This window comes from Populus nigra, chromosome 4 (genome assembly GCF_951802175.1).
Source record: "Populus nigra chromosome 4, ddPopNigr1.1, whole genome shotgun sequence".
Classification (NCBI taxonomy): domain Eukaryota; kingdom Viridiplantae; phylum Streptophyta; class Magnoliopsida; order Malpighiales; family Salicaceae; genus Populus; species Populus nigra.
Genome location: NC_084855.1, coordinates 612,960 through 637,229, shown reverse-complemented (window position 1 = coordinate 637,229; position 24,270 = coordinate 612,960). Strand labels below are relative to the sequence as shown.

Below are 24,270 nucleotides of genomic sequence, written 5' to 3'. Positions count from 1 at the left end.
TATTAGCAAATTATGATCAACAATGCTCTGTGGAAGCTCTTTGAATTCGTCAATGCAGAGGCAAATCATTGAGGAACTGATGTTGAACCATGGGCAAAAAAATGTTTCTATAAGATACCTCAAGATACAATGTCAGATGGATAAGGCTGAGACAATAGGTCTACTTGACTTGCCCTTTGCAATTCTAGAACAGAACATGAACAATAACAAAACTGAGGATAATAAGAAGAGCCTAAAATACGTTCTTATCTCCTGCATTCCAACATCTAGCACTTCCAACTTTTTACCATATCTATTTCTCCTTTCCATTAAGTACCCATCAAGATATTCATCAATGGATACAAACTTGTCCGCACCAGATGCCATGGCCTTCGAATGGTTTCCATCTAGTTGGCGCGGTCCCAACTTGAAAATTGTGAAAAAAGCAGAAGACCAGTCATTGAGAACTCTCTGTACCCAAAATGAAAATATGATCGTCAAATTTCGATTCTTTTCCATCACCAACCAAGTGCTATTTCTGTAAAGCAAAAAAAATTGCAATCCAGTTTACATTGAAGGTAGTAAGATCAACAGGATTGAACATTTTAAAGCAGTCCTTTGAAGAAGCTGCGGTATCTCCGTATATCTGCCAGTTACAGCATATGAAACAAAGGTTAGGCAGAAAGACTGGCTTATAACTTTAAAGCATTTTTATGAAAGGTGTTCATGTTACCTCGAAGGTGAAAGCCATAGGCACTTTTACAATGTCGTACATGAAATCTGTTGCTGTCCCATGTGCAAGATACCTAAATTAAAGCATTAAAGCATAAACATGTCAAAATCTCAACTGGCACTGCAGACCTGCTGAATAACCACTCTCCAGCAACAAGATCATCTAATTTTCAACATTGCACGGTAAATCATATTTCCTTCAAGTTGATAATATGTGGAAACAGGCAACAAAGGCCCTGGAAGCACTGCGCACATTAGGCTATAACAGCCGAAGTACCCAGATGTTTTACACTAGAATGATACATATGAACCAACTATAATTCAGAAGCCTGGACAATGCAGGAATGGCGACATTTACTAAAATTACATGTTGTCCCTAAAGACAGCCCAAAGGGAAAAAAAAAACTCCAGACATATCACAAAGCCATTAACATGTCCATGTGTGTCATTTGTATGCAATGCACTGTGATTATGTGATAAGTCCATATGACAGCATGCTTTGCAGAAATGGGAACTGATTGTATATTATTAAGCTCATGGACAGTCATCAGCAACCACTGTCAAAACACTAAAATAGAGGGTGTAGTGTCTCTCTAGAAACAACGGGTGGAACTATGAAATTTCTGAATAGAAACAGGTTTGCAGTTTAAGTAATACAAACCCAACAGAACCTCCTCCTGAGCCAATCATACAATGTTTGTGGCAATGAACATTGTTCAGTTTACTAAGCAATGACCTCATACGTTCTGATAGCACACCATCAGGGGTTGTATTCCTGTGGTCATAAGGCATAAATAATGCCTGAACAACAAAAGCAAATAAGAGATCATGCAACCCTAAATGAAAAGGGAAAGAACGCATTATAAAGAACCAAACTAAGGGTAGAGAAAAAATGAGAAAATTTGACAAAACAACGTTTCTTAGGATCAGTTCAGCAATCAATGAAAAAGGATATTTACTTAGGACCACTCACCTCCATTCCCGAATGCACATTAACCCATATGTGAGGATCGAACGTTAAGGCGAGTTTCCGCATTATTTGAGTTTCAGGCTCACTAAAAGGACCAGTTCCAGGATTTTCTTCATATGGATCATAGTCCTGTAAATGGGGAACTATGGAATATGAGACAAAGAAACCACATCACATAGGAGCACACCACTGAATTGAATTATAACATTCGTATCCTTCAGTGACAAATACAAGGAGTATAAAGACTTTACTGATTATTCTAAAGGCTCATTTATTGCCCATCGTACAAAGATTTCAATTCACTTATTAAATGCACGTACTACTTGAGTCCACCTCAACCTAAAGCCCGAGGACATCATCGCAGATCATGAGCATATAACATGTAATGATGTTATGCAAAATAGTATTCCAAGAGTATAAAGTTAATAGGCAGAACAGACCTTCTCCTTTTTTCCCCAATCAACGCTCCAATTCCGGTTGAGATCAACTCCTCTACCTGCCAAAAAGAAAACTTAGCACCACAATTTCTCCAAAAAGTCAAATTAAACCTTAAAATAAACTGCATTACCATTTCTTCTCTCACAAAGATCTCCTTCCTCAACAAGTTTCCGTCCATTCAAGTTTTCCATTGGCACCACCTGCCATGCCATTCAAAAGAAGTATCCCAAAACATCAGCCCGTAAACACCAGTAATACATATATTGCCTCAATAGGTTACATACTTCGATTACAAGTGAAATTAATGTCCCACGAAAAATTTTAAGCTACCTTTACGATGAGCTTGTCTAGGGTATTGTTTAAAGAAGCAGCATCTACATCAGGTAGAAACTGTTCCTCGCTTAAAACCGACAAGATCCGAAACGCAAGTTCTGTTGTAATTAGCTCCCTCCCATGTTGCCCGAAACTCTGGAAGACAAGGGAATCATCTGTCAACAAAACCAGCAATTACCAATCACACCAAAATACCAGTATGCAATAACCTAATCCACTACACACCAAATCGAATTCCTTAAATCCAATCAACAAAAACCAATAACTCCTTAAATCAAACAACTTGATGGGTTCTTCCATAAATATATAAACAAATAAAAAAAAGGGCTAAAAACTTACAAGAAGAATCCGAAACTTTGACCTGTCATCAGTCTCTTTCCTACTTCTGCAATAAGTAACTACAGTGATCTCTGCTTTATAACCCTTGTTTCCTGTTTTAATCGTCTCCGCCTATTATTATGTTTTTATAAGAAAACAACAGCAACCCATCATTACAACCTTAAAAACAACATTAATAATAATTAAAAAAAACTTTTTATCACCAAAAACAGAAACTTACGGTAAGTTTATCTGGGTGACGGTGTACCAATGCCTTTATTTGCTCTAACAAATCAGCACTGCTAAAAAAAAGAATCAGAATGAAAACTCAAATACTATTTCGTAAGTAAATTTTTTTTTTTTTGGGGGGGGGAGCATTTTGATTTAGAATTTACCTGGAATGGTAGAGATCGCGATTTATGGAAGTGATAGTGGAATTAGATTTAGCATTGACAAGTGAAGGAGAAGCGAAAAAGAAGAAAAAGAGGAGAGGGAGGAGAGAAGCCATAAGTTGGAGGAGGAGGGATATTTTTTCCTCTTGATTTATGTGTTGCTTTGTGTTTCATTTAATTTTTTTTATTTTTTTGGCTGGCAGGCCAAAAGGGGAGGTAATAACTGTGAGATGATCTAATTTCAGTGATTTAAAAAAAAAAAATTATTTGCTTCACTGTCGATGATGATGGTGGTCCTGATGAGGAGAGAGATTTTCTAATCTAGGTTTCCCACGGTAAATGGCCACACAAACATTATGATATTCATAATTGTTAATTCTAGGGTTAATTTGATATGAATTTAATTACGGATTAATCATATTAATTTAAGATATATTATTTAAAAAAAACATAAAAATATTTTTTTTCATTATTTTTTTAAAAATTAAAATTATATTTTGATTGAATTATAAGGTAACTAACTACCCAGTTAAACAAGATTAATATTAAATTAACTTTATTTTTTTTATACTCGGCATAAAAGAAGTCAATCGGTCTTGGACGGAACCATTTAGCTAGATAAGGTAAAATAACAATGATGTTAATGTTGTGTTTGGGCTTTATTTTAGTTAATTTTGATTAATTTAATGTTTTTGTTAATTTTATTCTGATTTCATATTCAAAATGACAATATCTTATTTCTATAATATATCAAAGACCATAATTAAAATTTTCCAAAATGGCTTCAACTAATGGAGAGAGATTCAATAAATTCATCAATTTAAGTTGAAGTGTCACCTGAATTTAGTTAGTACTCGATATAATTATCATGATCTTGATATATATATATATATATGTTAGATTACGAAATCAGCTATTTTCATGTTAATTTTAATTTAAAAAAGTTTAAAAAAAATTAAAGGGTTGATTGACTGACCTGGCAAGTCAGTCAAGTTTTGTTTTTTTTTTTAATCTGGATTGATTGACCGGTTCGCATAGCTGCCTTCATTGCCTTTTAGTTGTTTAACAAAATCATCATCAATTTTTGAGATTCATGCCTCACTTCAGTCACCGAGTCATCAAGTCCAGGCTTGGACTCAGCCACATATCGTGCAGCTGCTGTCCAAAAGAGATTTCCCATGGAATTCTCTGACAATGGTGGTGTCATCTCAGAGCTGGCTACTTGGGCCTTAAGGTCGGCAATGGCTGAGGGATCAAACACAAACCTCCTGGTTATGCACTTTCCCTTTTTGTACATGGAACCCCACATAACAATCGATGAGTCTCCACGCCATGTATCGTTTGTAGGGAAGAGGGAACTAGCGATGAACTCAGGGTACACGGTTGCTTCATTACTGCCTCAGGCTGTAGCAGTCCATGCCTTCATAAACGAGCTCAAAGCAGCACCATCCAGGAACTTGTGACATGTACACATGCCAAAGCCATTGCCACCACACTCAAAGACGTTTTCTTGAACACTAGTCACGTATACTGCTGCAGTTGATTCCTTCACAATGAGTTCACAGGGAAGAAATTGACACACTGCCAGGAGGTCAGGTTGGCCACGGAATTCATCAAGATTGAAGTCAAGAACCCTGGTTTCCACATAATAGGCCCCTTTGTCGTTGCAGTAAATGGAAAATGAGACGTCTTTGATCTTTCCACCAAGAGGGTAAAATCTGTAGCAGCTCCAGTCTTGTGGGACATCAGGATGGCTAGGACTAAAGTTGTCATTCATGGGATAGAATAAGATGATTGGCTATGATATATATATATATATATATATATATATATATATATATATATGAAGTTTGTACATGTGGGGGCGTATATGCTCATTTGTCCCTAAATAATATCAAGGGATACTCTTTTCACGGTAAATACCAAATATATTGTAGTGATTTCTGTTTGGACATCAATGTTACGATTTCTCTAGTCTATTCTAGCCGAAGCACCACCTCTGCACGACTCTTAAAATAATGTACTTGTTCTTGGCAAGTGCTGTGGTGAGCAAATGATGAAACATAATTTACAACCTTAAGGTGTGGCAATCCAAGTAAAAACTCCAAATTTATATAATTCTTGTCACAAACTGGCTTATGACGCAGCAGTACTGCTAACAGAAGCACAAGAAAGTGGTGGAGATATTACAAGAACCTACTTCTAGATGCTTTTACACTCCAAAACTTGTTGGATGGAAGTTTCCAGGTCTCCTACCTTGGCCATCTTAACGAAAGTGATTAACGGCATCAGGGCCTTAAATACAGCTTAAGATGATTTAGTTCTGAGCAATCATGTTGAGTTACAAGCCGCGGTAGGAATGCTAGCAACAATTGTGTCACGGGACACAGCTTAATTAAGAAAGATTGTTGTCAGCGTCACTGTCAGTACCATAGCTCTCATGTACACTGCACTGATTTATCGATGTCCAAAGGACTTGGGTTCAAAGATGCAAATTTGAGGAGCTCTGGATTGCCTTCTAAAATAGTCATGTCTTTTTCATCCAAGGTCACGAAAGCTTCTATGCCATCACACCTTGTGTCAGCCAAAATGATAAGGTTCATGGTAAGCGAACCTGACACAGCGAAACTGCTAATCCAAACAGGCTTGCCCCATCCAAAATCAGCATCATAGAAGCCAAATCTACACCAACTAGAAAAACCAAGGTAGTCTACTCCATCCTTGGAGCCAAATTCACCTATTTTTTTGAGTGTTTGCTCCGCCAGAGAATTGCCTTTATCACCTTTTATCTGCTCAACAAAGTCAGCATCAATTTTTGATATTGCTTTCCTCACCTCACCAACCAAGTCGTTTAATTCGACCCTGGACTTGTTCATGCATTTTGCAGCTGCTAACCACAGGAAATTTCCCATGGAATTCTCTCCCAACTTTGGTTCCATTTTTCTTCGCAGATTCACCAAGTGGGTTAGTAAAGAAGGCCTTTGGGATCCTCGCCATTCTTCTGAGGCTGTCATGATGCACTTCCACAGGAAAGATGAGACCACCTCGACGCGAGTGGGGCATTTCACTCCTAAGCTGGCTGCTTGGGCTCTGAGGCTGGAAATTGATGAGGCATCAAACACAAATCTCTTAGTAACGCCCTTGCCCTTTTTGAACAAGGAACCAAACATAACAACTGCTGAGTCTCTAAGCCACAAATCATTTGCAGGGAAGAGAGAACTGGGAATGAACTCGGGGTTTATAATTGCTTCCTTGCTGCCTTTGGCTGTGGCAGACCATGCCTTGAGAAAGGTGCTCAAAGCAGCACCATCTAGGATAAGGTGAGATATGCATATGCCAATAGCAATACCACCACATTCAAAAACATTTACTTGAAAATTAGCAACATGTGTGACTGCTTTCGGAAGGAGTTCACATGGAAAGAATCGATGTGCTAACAGGAGGTCAGGCTGCCTAAGGAATTCACTGAGATGGCAGTTGACTTGTGCTTCCACATAATAGGCTCCTTCATCATTGCAATCAATGGAAAGCTCATCTTTGATCTTTCCAGCAAGTGGGTAAAAGTGAGTCAAGGTCTCTGATAGAGATTTTTTAAGCACTCCTAGTCTTTTGGGGACATCAAGATTGCTAGCACCAGAATTGTCATGCAGCGGATAGTACAGGAGAAGCGGTGCGTATGGAACTGGAATAAGCTGGTCCAAAAGGGACAGCTTGAAATTTCTCAGGTGTGGAGGTGTTGGAGAAGATGGTCTTACATTTTGTTTGGAAATGATTTGCACTTCCATTTGCACTGGTTTTAGCTTCCTTTCAAGTTGTTTGAGAAATCTAAGAAAGCTTCAACATGTTTTTATACTTGAAAGAACAAAGATGATCCAAACTAAGCACACACAGCTCCCAAAAGAGCTGATATATCCAAGATTCTTCTCCTGTCAGTGTCCAATTACCCCTAGGATCAAAATAAAAATATTGGGCTGTTGGATAAGGGTTTGTATTAGGAGGTACCTTTATGCTATCACAAAATTTATTTTTATTTTTTCGACAATTATTAAGATATAAAAAGTGTTTTGATATTTTTCATGTTTATTTTTTATTTTTTATTCAAGAAAATTACTGATGTGTGCTTATTACATGCCAATAAATAGGTGGTGTTTGGGTGACACGTGTGACAGCACACCCGATACCCAAACATAACTTTTTATCGTGTCTTTAAAAACTCCACCATGTCTTTTCTTTTTCATTATATGATGCATCATGATATAAGATAATCAAATTGTCACCGGTGGTCGTTGTTTTTATTTATTCCTTTCCCTCTCTTGCTAATTAAATTGTACAATTATCTTTTTTGTTTTTTTTATTTCAGTCCGTATTCTTTTGATTTTTTATTTTATTTTTATTCTTTTTATAAAAAAAAATTCTCAACTTAGTCCTTCAATTAAAATTTTTCATATGTTTTTTTTCATTTCAGTTTTTATTCTTTTAATTTGTAATTTTTTTCCTTAGTTCTTTTGCTAAAGTTTTGTTGGCTTTCAATTTTATTATTCAATCAAAGTTCTTTGTTTTTGCTTTTTCCATTTGAGTCATCATTCTTTTGATTTTTTATTTTATTCTTATTCTTTTTATAAGAGTTTTGTTTGTTTTTAATTTAGTCCTTCAATTACAATTCCTTCTATATATTTTTTATTTTGTTCCTTATTCTTTTGATTTTTAATTTATTTTTTTGATCATTTTGTTAAAGTTTTATTGCTTTTTAATTTTATCCTTCAATCAAAGTTTATGTTGTTTTATTTTTTCCAACTTGACCCTAATTCTCTTGATTTATTTTTTCTTTTGTTAAAGTTATTTTTCAATTCAATTTAACCTTCCAATTAAAATTTTTTGTTTGCCCTCTAATTATTATTTTTTTATTTTCACCGTCATTATTTTAATTATTTTTTTCTTATATTCTTTTGTTTAATTGATTTCTTTTATTAGTTTCATCTTTTGATATTTGATTTGTTGTGAATTTAACTTCGTATTTTTTTTTATTTGTAGCTCTTTCGGTCTAATAACTCATGTCACGATTTTGAAAAGTTAATGTTGTTTGAAATCTTTTTTTTTTTGCTCATTTTCTTTTATGATCCTATCGTCCTGCATTAGTTTTTTTTTAAATATTTATTTTTTGATTATCTTCGATTTCTTTTCTATAGGTTTATCATAGTCTAATGATCTAGATCAGGAGTCTTACTTATCTTTTTTGGATAATTTTTAAAAAAATTGTTTTGTTTATATTTAACTTTCTAAGATATTATTTTAATTCATCTATAGTTTTTTTGTTTTATACAAATAAATTTTATTTTTCAAAATAAAAAATATTTATTTTTAAATAATATTTCTTAAATGCTCGGCCTTGCATGATACGTTTTTAGGGTGTAAATTTACTCAATCAATTTCACCTGTGTTTATATTTTTATTATCTTTTCAAAATAAAATTATTTAAAAAAAAAAAACAGTCTAACTTTCTCTTTTTATTTTTATCATCCCTCAATTTCTAAAAAAACATCACAGGCTCACAGCCCACTGAAAGAAAGACCTTATCCCTTCACCATCACCAGCACCATCACCCAAAGTATACGTTAGTACTGGAAGATTTCAACGTGGAAAACGATTCAGGCCTCCCTTTTTGTGTTTTTCTTTCTTTCAAATTATCATAGCATGTGGAAAACGATTCACGCCTGTCCTTTTTTGTTTGTTTGTTGAAATTGCTTCGAAGATCCCTCAGATCAATTCAGTTGAATTGATTCATTTTGCCAGACTAGTTGCCTTCTCTGGTAGGCCACCTGAAGAAAAAAATGCTTCGATGACAAGGATTTTTCGTGGCCATACAATTGTTATCATAGTGTTTACAAATGTTTGAGCTTCATGATCATGCTATTAAGATGTCATATTTTTTAATTGTGATATCATCAAACTGTATTATTTTATATAAAAAATTAAAAACATATAATATGTTATCTCATTATTTATTTGTATTTTGTGTGCTAAATGCTAAATTTACCCCTTTTTTAATTCCAAAATTGTCAAAATCATGGCATCCTTCTTATCATGGTTTTGGATAGGGGTGAGTAAAAATTAAAAAACAGATTAAATTGAAAAAATCAAATCATGAAAATAATTGATTAAACCGATTAGAATTCTGAAAAAACTAACCGGTTCGGTTCGGTTTTGGTTTTGTAAGTCTGAAACCGAAAAAACCGAACCCAAACAAAAAAAACCAGAAAAAACTGAGCCAAACCAGTTTGAACCGGTTTTTGTTCTAAAGAACCAAACCGAAATCAGTCGATTTGAACCGGTTTCAGTTCGGTTTTTTTAAAAAAAAATTCTATTTGTTTTTTTTATAAAAATCAAACCTAACCAAAAATAATAACAAAAAATTTATTTTGGGATTCGTGTTTGAACTGTTTCTGTTGAATCGGAGGGCCCGTTGCATCATTCAATGAATACTCAATGTTCAAACCATTAGACCAGTCCCCTTAGGAAAGCACGTGACGTGGATATATATATATATATATATATATATATATATATATATATATATATATATATCCACTTAAACTGCTTTGTCATGTATGTGTATATCGTCGAGTGAGATCACTTGAAAACAACTTTTTTCCTAGATTGATAGCAACAAAGGCATCTGATACTCTTAGTTTGAGCTCGTTAGAACACCATTTGCAGCCTTCAAGATTATAGAGTAACGACGACATTACAAGGGCAAGAGAGCTTACCAATTATTGGATTCAAACATTATCTTTTTTCACAGGGTGGGCATAATACGCTGGGGTGGAGACATCTGTGATGCTTGCCACCAAGGAAACTTAAAATTAAATTCCAGGGACAGCGTCAAGGAGTTCTCTGTCTTTTGCTCTGTTTTTTTCTTTTAATCTCTTTAATTTGATGTTTAAGTGTGTCACAAAATACAACTCTAACTCTGGCAAATCCAACTACTAGTTATGAAAAGAATCTCCTGGAGTTGATCTCGTCATAATAACTCTAATTTATATTTTATAACTAAATAATTCTTCCTAATCTAGTTTGCCTTTTTAAAAAAAAAAATTTAACTTTTTAAATAGGTTAGAAACGACCCTTACAAGGTAGGGAAATGTCAAATAGAAAAAACAACATAAAATTTCATATTAAACTAAAATTAAAAAAAAATAAAAACAAAATTAACTTAAACAACATTTTTCAAGTCTAATTTAAGAATTTTCTAGGGTTGAATAGTTACAGTGAGCCGAAAGCTTTATAAAATAGGATGTATAGAGTTTTTCGATCAAATTTGAACATGATTCAATAATTATTTTAAAAATAACAAATTTTTTCTGTCAAATTATTTGTTAGCACGGAAATGTTTTTTTTTATAAAAAAACTTAAATATACTATATTAATTCATAAATAAATCTACTAGGCTTTCTGAACGAAGAATCTTTAGTGACAAATCTTAACAAGTGATCTTGGAACAGAGAATCATTTGAGCATCATTCTTGGTCATTAGATTCTTAATTAAATATCTTTGGACACCCATTAATTATATGAATATCTATCCAATTATTTTGCTTAAACTCCCTGGGTACGTGTATCTTGAGATCACTTGAAAGCTCCTGCTGCTTCTTGTTTTAACTAGATTGATGGCAACGACAGCATCTGATACTCTTGGTTTTAACTCATTAAAATGCCATTTGCAGCTTTCTGCATTATCAATTATTGGATTTCACATCATCGTTTTCATAAGGTGTGCATAATAAGTTAGGTCGAGTCGTCTGTGTTGTTGTTTGCGAACAAGGAAACTTAAATTAAATTTCAGGCACAGCATCGAAGAGTTCTCTGTCTCTAGCTAGAACATGAAAGGAGTTCTTACAACTTCTCAGTTTTTTGTATCTCTTTCGATGTTTTAAGTGTGTCAAAAAATAAAACACCAACTTCGGCAGATCCAACAATATGTTGTCACAGACAATCAGATCCCATGATGTAGTAGTCAGTGGTCAAGGAGTTTCACCATTAATATTAATCCTGGCACGGCATGATCCAGCATGTTAATCTAATGATTTGTGGATCTAAGATCTGATCTACTCTAGTTTTAAATTAAATCACAAGTGAACTGATCATGTCAGGCCTCGTTGATATGACAGGATAACCTACAACCTAATTATTCCGGTCAAAAACTAGTGTAATTTTTAAACAAATTAAAAAATATTGTTTTATCATTGAAAAAAAATAAAACACAACAGCTACGGATCGACCTGCCAACCCATAACAAGGTCCTTGGGCTGAATTATCGGGCATGCAGGGTTTGATAAATAACTTGATAAAATCTCCTGAATTCGAGAAAATTATAGATGCTGTGCTTCTCAAAAGAAGAGTTGAATAAATTTACAACTCCCGGCGTCCCACTGCGGTGTCCTGCAAATATTTCCGTTCTGTTTCCGTTAGATTTGATCGATTTTTATTTTTTTTTGACAAGGATTTCATTGATATTTTTTTATTTTGCGGAACAGTACAAGATCTGCGACAACCTCACTCGGTCGGGGCTCGTTACAGAACATGCCACTTGACATGTAGCCACAAGGGTCCTAGAATCTAGAGTGAGATCTACCATTCGAGAACAAGCACAGGCATATGCTGATGCTACAAGTGTAGCACGACTACATCTACCTTGTCTTAACTAGAATAATCTACTTGTGGCAACATAGGTATTTGTCATCATCATGACAAGGAGGAGCCAATAGCTCAGCTAGAAGCCACTTTTTCCTTCTTGGATTAAAGCCCATGTTCCTGCACAGCTGATCGTTCCAATAGATTTGCAGCGAAACTCTAACGCACGATCTTTGGTAGCTCTCATTCGCATAGTTCCTCATGCATCTTTCCCAGACAAATTCAATTTTGCCCTTTTACTACAAATAAGTAACAAAAACCTTACTTTTTTAACATTTTTATTTTTCTTGCTTTTCCCTTTTTTATCCCCACTCTACCATCACCATACATGTCATCCTATAGCAAACTAGAAAGATAACATCGGACAGTTTTAAATTTTAGGGGTGGAAATCTACAAGGGCAAAAAAGTGTTCATCCAACAGTACACTTTATCGATTGTTCATATTGGAGGCAGAAAATTTAGGCAGATTGACAAAATTACAACACAATCAATCAACAAACCATGTTCAATGTAATTCAATATACTAACAGGAACCGGTTGTTATCTTCCAATCAACATTGATTTACAGTCTACTAGTGTTTCCCTTTGAAATGCTTCCCATGGCCTTGGCCTTCTCCTTCAAGACAAATTTTTGTACCTTCCCAGTTGAAGTCTTTGGCAATTCCTGAAACACAACAGTTCGAGGTGCCATGTAATGGGGCAAGTGATCTCTACAAAACTTGATAAGTTCTTCAGAATTCGCATTGCAGCCATCCTTCAACTTCACAAATGCACAAGGTGTTTCTCCCCAGTAATCATCAGGTCGTCCTACTATAGCTGCTTCCAGAACTGCAGGATGACTAAAGAGTACAGACTCTACCTCAATCGAGCTGATATTTTCACCCCCTGAAATTATAATGTCTTTCGATCGGTCCTTTAGCTCTATGTAACCATCAGGATGTTTCACCCCTAAGTCCCCACTCCTAAACCATCCACCATTGAATGCATCTTTTGTTGCTTTTAAATTTTTTAGATATCCATTCATCACAGTATTGCCTCTAAACATAACCTCGCCCATGGTTTTTGCATCTGCCTGTACACTCTTCATGGTAACGGGATCTTTTATATCAAGTTCCTCCAACCCAAGATGTTGCACCCCTTGACGAGCCTTGATCTTTGCTTGACTTTCTCGAGGTAAGGATGCCCATTCAGGTTTCCATGTGCAAACTGTACCAGGACCGTAAGTTTCTGTCAAACCATATGCGTGAGTCACGTGAAATCCTAATTCTTCCATCTTGTACAGCACATGAGATGGTGGGGGCGCACCTCCTGTCATGACTGACACTTTTCCTGGAAGAGGCTTTCTATCTCTAGCTGATGCATTTATTATCATGTTCAAAACTGTCGGTGCACCACCCAGGTGAGTAACCTTGTGCTGAGCAATATTTTCAAATATATCTTTCGCAGTGACATTTCTCTGACAAACATTAGTACCACCTTGTGCAGCCACTGCCCAAGTAAGACACCATCCATTGCAATGAAACATGGGGACACACCATAGATATACAGGCATTGAGCTCATCTCATTTAGAAGAACAGCAGCGAAAGAATTAAGATAAGCTCCTCTATGGCTATAAATAACACCTTTTGGACTTGATGTAGTGCCTGAAGTATAATTAAGCGAAATGGGATCCCATTCGTCTTTCGGCCATCTAACTTCAAAGTCCAATTTTCCGGTTGCCAAGAGACTCTCATATTCCAAGATTCCAGGAGAGGAAATGGCAGCCGGCTGACCACACTCAGAGATTAAGACAAGAAGCGGCAGCTTGGTTTTTGTCTCCCGGAGAATCTCAAGTGCTCCTTGAGCAATTGAGAGAAATTGGTAGTCTACAAAAATAACTTTAGCCTCCGAATGTTTCAGCAAGACAGAAACCATTGAAGAATCATGGCGGACATTAAGAGTACACAAAACTGCCCCGGCCATTGGAGCACCAAAATGTAGCTCATACATTGCTGGTATATTTGGGGCCAACGCAGCAACCTGTTAAAATTACTAGAAGTTAAAGCTTAGCAAAAATTTACATTATGTACAATTAATATGCAAGGATTGAAGAAATTAATAAACCCCGGATAGATTAAGAAGCAAATTTACAAGAGCAAGTGGTGTAATTTCTTTTGCAGAAACCACATCATTTTTTACCATTTGTGAGGGTATATTTATTTCAAGACAATATCCCATTTTTTTTAAAAAAAAATCCATAATTTAAGTATCAAGGTATCAATTGGTGAATTGTTATATTGTATTTTAGGCCAAAGACTAGCAGTATGATTAAAAGCAACGAGATAAAGTTCTCTAAAAAGAAAAAGGGAGTAAGAGGAGATAAAGCAAAGTCCTTTCTCTATTCATTCAATCAAAAGCCACCCACCTTCTTGGTCCACTATTAAGCAATCATAGTAGAATAGCACCGAAGAGAGAGCGGGGGGGTGTCAATCATGGTTTAGGGCAGGATCCCATTTTACCCAAAATGCATTGGAAAATAATCTCAAGTTTCAAAGAAACCACAACCATTTGGTAAGGAAAAAAAAACCTAAATTGGACTCTTTACATTGTGGCAACTTCTTGCATCCAAGTGAACCCAGACAGGGAATCTTATGCGGTCCATTCAAGAGCAATGTACGCTACACGTTGAAACAAAAAATCTGTCCTGTATTCTTCCTTATCTTTTATGATCTCTGGCATTTTGTTAGTAAGGTGATGGACATTACAAGCACCACGACACTGTGTGGCCAACCACAAATCACAAAATAGACAAACAAATACTGCTAAATCTTGCCACTAAGTCAACATGAAATTCAACGAGAAGCCAAATTCATCCATTTCAAAAACAAAAGATCAAAACCCTCAAATATTTTGAGATGAAGAAGGTAAAGATTATCATAACTTTCAGCAAATCAACACAAAAACGCTTTAAAACGAGAGAGAGAGAGAGAGAGTAGTTACCACATCACCAGGGGAAATCCCGAGATGGGCAAGAGCAGAAGCGAGTCTGATGCACCTCTCATGAGTCTCCTTCCAGGTGTACTTAACATCACCATCGATAACAGAGATTCTGTCTCTGTAAACAATCGCTGAGCGTTCGAGAAAGCTGATTGGAGTCAAAGGAACGTAGTTAGCTGAGCATTTGACCATGCCCTCCATTTCTGACACCAAAATTATCACTTCCTTTCTTGTTTTTTTTTTTTTTTCTGTTTCTTATCTTCACCAAAGCCTATCCGTACATTAATTAATGTCAGCAAGAACTAACTAGTTTCTACGGCCATTGACACCAAGAAAGTTGCAGCTGAAAATAATAAAGGGTTGTCTGAACAAGGGACGGGACCCCTTTAAGGGATTTGCTGGAGTAAATTTTATTCTGTCCCTGTAGAGTCAACAATGTTCAACTTCTGCCCCTATATGTAGAGTTTCTCAATATTGCCCTCCTGTTTTCTATAAAGTTCCAATACTAGCCATAGCCATGAAATAGCCTGTTTTTTTGGATGTCTTTTGTATTTTATTTTAGGTTATCAAGTGTCGAAGCCCCGAAAATGCCTTTTTTCGAAAAGTGAGTGACGGAACCCGAGGGGACGACAGGAATTTTCAACCTCTTTTATAAAATTAAAATATTTAAAATGGGGATATGAGAGGAAAACATGAGATAAATATAATAAAAAAAGTTTAAAAGCATATTCATTTATTTTCTTTATAAAATGAATAGAAAAAACATCTAATTAATGTATTTAAATTATGCACATCAGGTGTTTTAAAGATAATTGTTAGCTCGTACTGTTCATGGGAAGTCAAAGCATTGAATATAAAGTTACCTATTTTTTAATGCAAGATTTTTATTTTTAATTATAAAAAAAATACTCAAATGAGAGATTTTGAGGAGAAAATCCGAGCTAATTAATAATTTAATTGATTAAAATTAAGTTTAATAAATAAATTTATTAATTTTTTTAAAAATAAATTAATATACTAAACTCGTGACTCTATTTTTATCTTCAATTTAATAATTATAATATTAATACCCTTGATTTTATTTATTTATTTGCACATCAACATCTAAATGATGATTAATAATTACTTATACGCATTCATGTGCGTTTATTTAACTTATCTAACACATCTATTGCACGGAAAAGATGTTTTTATTCATAGAAAAAAGAATGATTCCTTAGACAATCATACGTGGACAAAAATATAACTCCTAGAGAGGTGGTCTGAAAGGGAGAGTAGAAAGAGATGGAGCAGCCGGCGCCATTAAACCCCTCATTGATGAGGATGAGAGAGATGATGCCCTCAAATCAAGCTTACTGTAATAATATGTCAACCTAATTAAGCAATGTCATGTCAGAAGATTAGAAAGGGTGTTTGGTATGTCCATAAAAGAGATACGATTCTTGCTTTTTACCTAAACTTGAATTTATGGAACCTACAAAATACAACGCCTAAAATCAAAATAATAAAAAACAAGCCCCAACGTCTCTTTCCTTTTCTCTCACCAAACCAAACTCTCTATGTCTTCATTTTACCCATGAAGTTTTTATAGATCAAAGCTAATTTAACTATTGAATTACTCTGATTTTTGTATATATTATGCTATACTTTCTCACCCTAAAAAATAAGAGTATAGCATAATATATACAAAATCAAAGCAATCTAATGGTTAAATTTATAAAGGAGCAATCTGATCTAAAAACTAGCAATGACCCGTCCAAGAAAAAAAAAGGTAAGGGGATCTTTGTAGGTGTTGGGATTTAATTGAACAGCTGCTGGAACAACCATGATAGTCCAGCCTTTAGGGATTGTGTATCCTGCAAGCAGTTTTGGCTTAATTAGTTCAGGACTAATTTGCTAACTATCTAGACTAGCCAAGGTGATCTGGGATTGGAATTCACCTTCAACTTGAATGTCTTTTATGGCCCTTCTAAGCATTCCTGGAGCAACACTTGCCAACCTGAGTTATTCGTTAACAACCTGAATTCATCAGAAATGGTCAGGTGAAAAATTTATCAGGAAAAGAAAGATATGTTGAGATGATGAAGAAAGAGCCAGGATGTGAAGACTTACATGATGGGTAATATAGGTCATGGATTTATATTCTTTCCTGGAAGTCCAGAATCTGTACCTTTTCTTCTCTCAAGGATTCTCTCATGCTCCACTTGGGAAGGTACAGAATCAATCTTCATCAACTACTTGTTTTCAAGAGTTTTCAGTAATTTTTAGTTTACTTACCGTCAGTTTCTGCACCACTGGAGGGTCGTCTGTGAGAAATTTAATGGCTAAAGCAAGTGTGGAGGATATAGTCTCAAAGCTGGCAAGGAGCAGCCCAAACATCATGTAAATGGCAAACTCATCTGTCCAAAAATTTTCCTTTTGCATGTCTTCCACAATTTGATCAAGAAAATCTCCTTTGCGGATCCCTGGATGGCGCCGTCCCTCTTCAGTTATTGGTTTTATAGCCCTCTTCTGGTTCTGCATATAATCATAAACAGTAAGTGACTTGAATGAAGCCAATAAAAAGAGCTATGGTTTTCCAAAATAATTACCTTTAAACATCTATGAAATGCTGTGCCAGGAATATTCAAAGGGATTGACATGAGTCCTAGCAAGAAGTTGGTGAAACTTTCAGCTATATTTTCCCCTGATTTTTCTGATTCATAACTGAACAATACTTTTGCAGTAAAATCAAATATCATCTGCAAGTTTTTGGAAGAAAATAGAGAAAAAGATGTTGAGGCAGTGATAGTAGCTACAAGTCTTATTGCGAGACATCAAAAAACAGCAGCGCTTATGATGCTTCATTCCATCAATCTAGAGCTACAATTTAGAAGTTATTCAAAAGGTAACTGGAAATTTAAGCTCAAAATTGATTTACAGATGAACTGGCACTCTTCACTTCTATAGTTGGTCGCTTAGACCAATCCTGCAATGCTTGGCTTATAGCAGTTTCTAACTTTGGCAGCAGCTTATCTTTGAGGGGCCCAGGGCCAAAATAAGCCAAGACTAAGTTCCTGGGGTACTTGTGTATGGAACCATGTTTCGAAATAACTGATGTGGCGTCTTGGTGAAGAAGCTTGGCAAAGGAATCCATGTAGCATCTTTCAACCAATTTTCCCTCTTGTTGAAGAAGGTTATAGTTGAAATCAGGATCTGATGATACAATCACTGGCCTACCCACCAAGCTGGTTCGAGACAGTGGATCATATCTGCAATAACAGAAAAATGGATATTATTCTTAATTAATGTGAAAAATAAATAAATCAAGAGGGCTATTTTCTGCTCACTTTCTAATTCTCTTCTTGATAAAATTTGGGATGTCTAGTGACTTGCTTGGAATGAGAAACTGCAAGGTCTCCCCAATCTATGGGAAGCCCATGGAGCCAGGAGGTAGATTTCCATTGTATTTTGGGTTCCTTCACCTATAGATCCAATGAGTGGTGCTTATTACAAGCAAAATTATTACCAGAACTGAGAAGTAAACAGACCACATCTCCATTATTATCTAAGAAAAGAGTTTCAAAACATGACAAAACAAGCACTTTAGCTGGATTCTTGTTGAAGATCGTGCTAGCTAGTGACCTTTTATACAGGTAGCTAGCTATCTGTGATCATGCTACTACATATGATAAGTATAAGAATACATTTGGCACCTAACTGATTTATATCAGGTTGACTCAAGTATGATCCAACTACGACTGCTATACTCTCAGCTAGTCAAGTCTCCAATTCTGAGTTTAAATAATAGCCACACAGAAGAAAATTAGACCACAGCTTGAGAAGTAAATGTTAAGATAAGATCTTTCTCTCTTTTCTATTACTGAATGTTGAGCTTCTGTAAGATGGTGGTGTAGGTGGAAGTTCAGTAGCAGTGTTCTTCTGCTGTTGACAAAACAGTAATGGATGACATGTGGTTTTTGGAGTTCCAACTTTTTTTCTTCTGTTTTTCTTTTCATTTCATGGGAATATTTATCATTGTTGAATCATATGCTGAGAAATTTTGTTTGATGAAGAAGAAGAGTCATAAGATGTTGGTGTTGCCATAATTGTTGAGGCTTTTTTTCCTCCCTGTTGTTCTCACTCTTTTTGTATGCTTCTGATAATTTCCACTTTGCTCCCATTGGAAGTGTACAGACCACACAAGGATAAATCGGATCTACTTGATCATCCGTTGACTCATAGTCTAGTAGTGAAAAAAATCTGTTTTTAAAAACATCATTTTAAGTTGAATCTAGTTACTCAACTCGTAATTCAGACCTTAGACTAGTTTAGTTTCTACACCTTGGTCGAATTCGGTAACTATATGGAAGTAATAATTATGTTGGCCTGAAAATTAAAAATCAGATCACTCTCAAAAGGAGAAAGAAAGAAAGAAATTCAAGCATTGTAGTCCTTTATTGAAGTAATAATTATGTTGACCTGAAACTAGGTTTTATTTTAATTTTTAAAAAAAAAACAAATAGTAACTAATCTACAGGTTAACCTATTCAGCCTGTTTCCTTTTGTTTTTTTGGTGGGGGGCAGTTACAGCTAAGAATTTAAAAAGGGTATTAAGGGACAGTTACAGTTACTATAATAAGAGTATATTTATGCAAAATCCGAACGATAAAATATATTTATGCAAAATCCGAACATGTCAAGGAAAGAAATCACTGCCATACCTTAATCAAATCATACTTGCTAATCATAACCGCCAGCTCAAGAATTTGACCGTTGAGCCGCTCCCCTGCCTCAATTCAAACACACAGTCCATTGCCTCTCAATAAAACCCTAAAAACCACACATTTCAAATCAAAAGGTAAACCATCTTCCATCTCTTTCTTTAATTTTCTGTCATCTCTTTAACCCTCTTTCTCCATGCACAGTTTTCTTTGAAGAAAATGTCAAGGATGAAAACCGTTGGCAAGCCTCCACTTGCTAAATCGCCCACCAGGCTGCGTCCTCGCCGTTCTATTCGATCTGAATCCACCACTTCACAGACTCCTCCTGGTAGGTTTGTTGTTTATTATAGTTCTTGTTTGCAGTTGTTGTTTGTTGGGTTTAAAGGTTTTTTAACAAAGTTTTTGGTTGTGTCAGGTTCTTTAGCTAAATCTCAGAGACCAAACCGGAAATGGGACATGGAAGAATCTGATCTCCGCCCTGAATACCAATCAATATCCTGGGAATTACGTGCTCTAGCGAAGATGGCTCGCGGTGAATTTGGAAATGGGGAGTCTAGTAATGGTGGAGTTGGTCTAAGTTTGAGTGCAAATTCTAGCCCTTTGTTTGAGAGAGGCAGGTTTTATGAGGAGTATTCTGTTAGGAGAAATGAGAGGTTGAAGAGAAAGAAAGGAGACACAGGTAATGAGGTGAAGACTCCTTGTAATCTTGGAGTAACTATTGAGTCTTCAAAGAGGAGGGATTCGAAGAAGCTTGAGAGCTTGAGGAAATCTGTTTCTGCTGCTTACTATGTGGAGAGAAATGAGAATTCAAGGTACATGTTGAGGAGCATGAATAAAGAGAACAAGAAGCCTCCTTTGCCTGTTTACAATTACGAGAAATCTGTGCTTGCAAGTGAAAGGAAAGTTACTGCTCGGAAGGCTAGGAAAATCTGAGTGTTCGAATTGGGTTTTAAAGATGGTTTTATTGATTTTGAATCTTCTTTGGGAATTTGCTTTGTAAGGGAAACTGGATCCTACGTCATACTCTTATGAGTATTATTATTGTTTCAAAAGCCTGTTTGGGTTCAAGCATGTATGGAGTATAGTTTTTATTGTTTTTTAAAGAATTTTTTATTTAAAAATATATTAAAATAATATTATTTTTTAAAAAAATTATTTTAAAATCAACGTATAAAAATAATTTTAAAATACTAAAATAATATTAATTTAAAATAAAAAATTTTAATTTATTTTAAAAATATTTTTAAAATATAAAAACCAGAATTAATGTTTGTTGATTCCTTGCATCTCTGTTTTGTCCTTAGATGCACGAGGTGATAGGATTATTATCAGCTGGCTGCATCTCTCTCCAGAAACTTGATTGGAGGCAAGGATTTTTTTTTTCTGAGATTTAGAGTCCTTGTTAGAATTTATTTGATGGATGGTTATGGTTGTTTTTTATTTAAAAATATATTAAATTTATATTTTTTATTTTTAAAAAATTATTTTTATATCAATGCATAATTTGAAAATACCCAAAAAAATATTAATTTAAAATTAAAGAAAATAATTTTTAAAAAAATATATTTTTAAAACATAAAAATAAACAAATTGTTATTTACCTAGTAAATAATTTACGCAACTTGATAATTTGTGAAGAACGGTCTCATTTAATATTCTCCCAGCTTGGCTTCAGCTTGCATTTTTCCAACATGTCAGTAGCACCCGCCTCAATACTCTCAAGACTGACATGGATTTTGGGGATAACTACAGTAGCTGGGAGAGATTTTAGCAACCATGGACGGAACATGCATCAAAGGGGAAAAATCATTGAAATTCTTGCAATATATCTGTTCAGTGCTGGTGATGATTATGCCTTGAATTTTGACAAAAATCATCAAACAAGAGCTGATATGATAATAATTCTAATTTGAATCCAAAACCTATCACAGTACGAGGAAGAAGTCAACAAATCTTTACAAAACTACGAAGGATCACGATTTTTGCAAGTATAAAAAACTATGATTATGGCTATTAAGATAGCAACAGGAAGTGCAGAAGTGCACAAGGTGTACAAAACTGATAGTGTTCGTAAACAGCGTTGTATCTTATGTTGTAACTAGAAGATATGCAAGGCCTTTCAAATATTCGACAATTTCAGATCCTCCTAGCTTTGAACTCCCAAATACTCTATCAACGAAGGTAATCGGGACCTGAGCCAAATTCAAAACCAAAATCAACTAAAGTCAAGGATCTTTGGACAATACTATCAAGTAGTCTACAGTACAAATTTCAACACAAACAACATAACCATACATGAAAGAGAAATTGGGTGAGATCAATAACCACACAGATAGAGGTTGTTAACAGAGAAAAGAAGCAATACAACTAAAAGAAGCTGTAAACTGTAGAGCTTTCAGAATTATCTAGAGTTTACCCAGCACTATCTTTAAATATTCAGAATTCAATTGGAATTTTACTGTTCAACAGATATTATTATCCAACAGGCATGATGACAAGAATATAGTGTACACTAAATGAACAGGGAATTGAAACGTTTATGGAACAGGGTAAACTATTGGCATGTCCTAGGCTATGTAGTTGTTCAAGCCACAACCAAGATGAAGAAAGCATAAATCAAGATGCATAGCCACACATGCATGAAAAGCGTAATCTCAAAAGTCAGGGTAGTCAAAGTTGGCAAGAACAGTCACAATATTGTATGACGTGAAATGAACCAAAGCACACAATAACAGTCCATGTATATTGATTTTAATGATAAACCACAATAACTTGAAATACAACACTACCTCCTCAATATGGTAGCCTTTTCTGGAGGCCCGAACAATCATCTCCATTTGAAAGACATATCCCTTGCTAACCACAGAACTGATAATATCTTCAAGCACTGATTTCTTATAAAGTCTTCGAGAAAGAAGTAATTTCAGTTCTAAATCACCAAGTATCAGGCACTAAATGAATGAAAACCTTACAAAAATTCATACCTGAAAGATCCTGTCAGATCAGATACACCAGGCCACAGAAGTGTTTGAGCAAGAACATTAGCTCCCCTACTAGTTAGCTTGCGCATTAGATTCCACCCATGTACGCCTCCACCCTTAACATATCGGGTCCCAGTAACTATGCTTGCACCAGTCTCCAACTGTTTCCTAATGGCATATCATGGGGAAAAGGCCAGAAAACTTTAGGACATCAGCAACTATGGTCTAATGAAAGAGCAAATGAGTGTATAGAGCATATAAATGCACATTGGAAAAGGTTGCTTACTTGATAAAGCTTGGCAAGTACTTTGGCTGCAAAATATAGAGAACACAGATCAGGTTAACAAAACAAGCCATTATTTTCATTTCCAATTCCAACCATGAGCACGCTTGGAAAAGCTAAATAAGCAGCTAAAGCTCATATGGCCCATCATGCATTCCTGTTTGAACTTTTCATTCATTTCTATGGGAAAGGACAGGATTTTCAAGTAAGATATACACAAACAACATGCAGAAGATCCCAAGAAAAAAACTCTATTAGTAGACATCTATAAATATAGACACCACCAAGAGGCTTCAATCACTCAAAAGTTACAAGTTAGAACTAAATATTAAACATGTGAAAACAATTGCGTAATGCTTACATGGTGAGATAGATCAGCATCCATGATGACAACAAAATTCCCCGACGCATGCTTCAACCCATGAATGTAAGCCGTGCCTAGCAACATAAACAAACATCAAGAAGCAGTTTTTTTCGATTCTTATTATATTTATCAAACACAGAAACAATGCTACCTACCTAGTCCAAGCTTCTTTGCTCTAGGTCTTAACAACTGCATCATCAAAACCAATCAGAGATAATTAATTACACACTATCATCTCAAGCAAACCCAAAAACGAAAGATTGATCAACCCCATTGAAAAGGTCTAAAAGAGTCAACTTTTGATTGCCATGATACACTTACAATGTGATCTTCACCATATACTTGCTGTAACTGTTTAACAACTTCTTGAGTACCATCAGGGCTCCCATCATCCACGATAATAATTTCAAAATCAACATCCCTAATCCAGTCATGACAACACAAATTGCATTAATTAACCTTCCAACTAACAGATGATCACAGTAATTTAATCATTTCTATGCTAAAAAAAGCAGAATTCGAAGCAGAAAATTTCCGAAAGCAGTAAACTTTGATGCCATCAAATCATGATGATAGAGAAAAAGAGAGAATTCGAAGAGTGGAATAACCGGAGGTGTTTGAAGATGAGATAAACGATGAGTGCAATGTTGAGACGTTCGTTGTACGTTGGCACTATTATGCTGTATTTGTTCTTCTTCTCTTTCTCCATTTTTGTTCTGATTGTAAACCCTAATTTTGGAGCAGAGCTGAGATTAGAAGAAGGCGCAAAATTTTACAGAGGGAGAAAAGTCCCCCGGTACGAATCCGTGGTGGTGGTGTGGTGGTGGCGATCGAGGAACGAAGGGATGATTTGGGTTTGTAGGCCGGTTTGTTCGATATGGGCTGAAGCTTCGTCTTTTGGGTCAACCTTAGATGGGCTAGACACGGTTAAGAAGGAAGGGAGCATAAGCCTGGAAAGTAGAAACCACGGTAAAAAGTTTTCAAAAATTAATTGCAGTCCTTAAGAATAGAGATAACAACTGGCCACGGTTTATAATTATTTTTTAAAAAAATATCAGATATGATATTTTTTTATATAAAGAATTTGAAATGTAAATTTAAAAGTCAATGT

General features: G+C 35.3%; 5 protein-coding genes, 1 long non-coding RNA gene and 1 pseudogene across 9 annotated transcripts; 1 reads left to right on the top strand and 6 right to left on the bottom strand.

The window, feature by feature from the left end:
* Positions 1–82: 82 nt before the first annotated feature.
* On the bottom strand, positions 83–3,375 carry LOC133691846 (uncharacterized). Of its 2 annotated transcripts, none has more exons than XM_062112457.1 (11): positions 3,166–3,375; positions 3,012–3,072; positions 2,792–2,902; positions 2,450–2,587; positions 2,250–2,319; positions 2,122–2,177; positions 1,685–1,810; positions 1,373–1,512; positions 713–785; positions 551–625; positions 83–450 (listed from the first exon to the last, which is right to left on the bottom strand). In XM_062112457.1, the coding sequence occupies exons 1-11, from the start codon at positions 3,276–3,278 to the stop codon at positions 133–135; spliced, it is 1,281 nt and encodes a 426-aa protein (XP_061968441.1). In that variant the 5' UTR covers positions 3,279–3,375; the 3' UTR covers positions 83–132. The 2 variants fall into 2 exon arrangements, with proteins under 2 accessions (XP_061968441.1, XP_061968443.1); XM_062112459.1 differs by having other exon boundaries at positions 3,012–3,069; positions 3,166–3,373.
* Positions 3,376–4,216: 841 nt separating this feature from the next.
* Positions 4,217–4,939, bottom strand: LOC133692762 (BAHD acyltransferase At5g47980-like; annotated as a pseudogene).
* Positions 4,940–5,244: 305 nt separating this feature from the next.
* Positions 5,245–11,966, bottom strand: LOC133692758 (stemmadenine O-acetyltransferase-like). The gene is made up of 2 exons (XM_062113891.1): positions 11,875–11,966; positions 5,245–6,996 (listed from the first exon to the last, which is right to left on the bottom strand). Exons 1-2 carry the CDS (start codon positions 11,964–11,966, stop codon positions 5,601–5,603), a joined length of 1,488 nt encoding a protein of 495 aa, XP_061969875.1. The 3' UTR covers positions 5,245–5,600.
* A 294-nt stretch (positions 11,967–12,260) lies between these two features.
* On the bottom strand, positions 12,261–15,266 carry LOC133692332 (butanoate--CoA ligase AAE1-like). Of its 2 annotated transcripts, none has more exons than XM_062113197.1 (2): positions 14,832–15,266; positions 12,261–13,871 (listed from the first exon to the last, which is right to left on the bottom strand). In XM_062113197.1, exons 1-2 carry the CDS (start codon positions 15,027–15,029, stop codon positions 12,414–12,416), a joined length of 1,656 nt encoding a protein of 551 aa, XP_061969181.1. In that variant the 5' UTR covers positions 15,030–15,266; the 3' UTR covers positions 12,261–12,413. The 2 variants fall into 2 exon arrangements, with proteins under 2 accessions (XP_061969181.1, XP_061969182.1); XM_062113198.1 differs by lacking the exon at positions 14,832–15,266 and adding an exon at positions 14,257–14,650.
* A 733-nt stretch (positions 15,267–15,999) lies between these two features.
* LOC133692615 (uncharacterized) lies at positions 16,000–19,649 on the bottom strand. Of its 2 annotated transcripts, XR_009841964.1 has the most exons (6): positions 19,532–19,649; positions 18,158–18,292; positions 17,420–18,079; positions 16,941–17,345; positions 16,769–16,847; positions 16,000–16,684 (listed from the first exon to the last, which is right to left on the bottom strand). It is a non-coding gene; the product is annotated as an uncharacterized LOC133692615 (long non-coding RNA). The 2 variants fall into 2 exon arrangements; XR_009841963.1 differs by lacking the exon at positions 19,532–19,649 and having other exon boundaries at positions 18,158–18,957.
* An 87-nt stretch (positions 19,650–19,736) lies between these two features.
* LOC133692614 (uncharacterized) lies at positions 19,737–20,602 on the top strand. The gene is made up of 2 exons (XM_062113689.1): positions 19,737–19,859; positions 19,947–20,602. The coding sequence occupies exons 1-2, from the start codon at positions 19,751–19,753 to the stop codon at positions 20,462–20,464; spliced, it is 627 nt and encodes a 208-aa protein (XP_061969673.1). The 5' UTR covers positions 19,737–19,750; the 3' UTR covers positions 20,465–20,602.
* Positions 20,603–21,319: 717 nt separating this feature from the next.
* LOC133692612 (dolichol-phosphate mannosyltransferase subunit 1) lies at positions 21,320–24,055 on the bottom strand. The gene is made up of 8 exons (XM_062113688.1): positions 23,768–24,055; positions 23,481–23,580; positions 23,315–23,348; positions 23,157–23,233; positions 22,799–22,824; positions 22,516–22,680; positions 22,321–22,435; positions 21,320–21,723 (listed from the first exon to the last, which is right to left on the bottom strand). Exons 1-8 carry the CDS (start codon positions 23,866–23,868, stop codon positions 21,619–21,621), a joined length of 723 nt encoding a protein of 240 aa, XP_061969672.1. The 5' UTR covers positions 23,869–24,055; the 3' UTR covers positions 21,320–21,618.
* Between the last annotated feature and the right edge of the window lie 215 nt (positions 24,056–24,270).

What these genes read in the sequence shown, in the direction of transcription:
- LOC133692758 (XM_062113891.1), bottom strand. Translation starts at nt 11,966, where the DNA reads ATGGGCTTTAATCCAAGAAGGAAAAAGTGGCTTCTAGCTGAGCTATTG. An exon ending in AAATACCTATGTTGCCACAA is followed by an intron (nt 6,997 to 11,874) that starts GTAGATTATTCT and finishes AACATGTTGAAG; the next exon opens with CTTTCTTAGATTTCTCAAAC.
- LOC133692614 (XM_062113689.1), top strand. Translation starts at nt 19,751, where the DNA reads ATGTCAAGGATGAAAACCGTTGGCAAGCCTCCACTTGCTAAATCGCCC. An exon ending in CACTTCACAGACTCCTCCTG is followed by an intron (nt 19,860 to 19,946) that starts GTAGGTTTGTTG and finishes TGGTTGTGTCAG; the next exon opens with GTTCTTTAGCTAAATCTCAG.
- LOC133692332 (XM_062113197.1), bottom strand. Translation starts at nt 15,029, where the DNA reads ATGGAGGGCATGGTCAAATGCTCAGCTAACTACGTTCCTTTGACTCCA. An exon ending in GGATTTCCCCTGGTGATGTG is followed by an intron (nt 13,872 to 14,831) that starts GTAACTACTCTC and finishes TAATTTTAACAG; the next exon opens with GTTGCTGCGTTGGCCCCAAA.
- LOC133691846 (XM_062112457.1), bottom strand. Translation starts at nt 3,278, where the DNA reads ATGGCTTCTCTCCTCCCTCTCCTCTTTTTCTTCTTTTTCGCTTCTCCT. An exon ending in GTCACCCAGATAAACTTACC is followed by an intron (nt 2,903 to 3,011) that starts GTAAGTTTCTGT and finishes ACATAATAATAG; the next exon opens with GCGGAGACGATTAAAACAGG. An exon ending in ATTGGGGAAAAAAGGAGAAG is followed by an intron (nt 1,811 to 2,121) that starts GTCTGTTCTGCC and finishes CCCCATTTACAG; the next exon opens with GACTATGATCCATATGAAGA.
- LOC133692612 (XM_062113688.1), bottom strand. Translation starts at nt 23,868, where the DNA reads ATGGAGAAAGAGAAGAAGAACAAATACAGCATAATAGTGCCAACGTAC. An exon ending in AGCAAAGAAGCTTGGACTAG is followed by an intron (nt 23,234 to 23,314) that starts GTAGGTAGCATT and finishes TTATGTTGCTAG; the next exon opens with GCACGGCTTACATTCATGGG. An exon ending in GATCTGACAGGATCTTTCAG is followed by an intron (nt 22,436 to 22,515) that starts GTATGAATTTTT and finishes TCTTTCTCGAAG; the next exon opens with ACTTTATAAGAAATCAGTGC.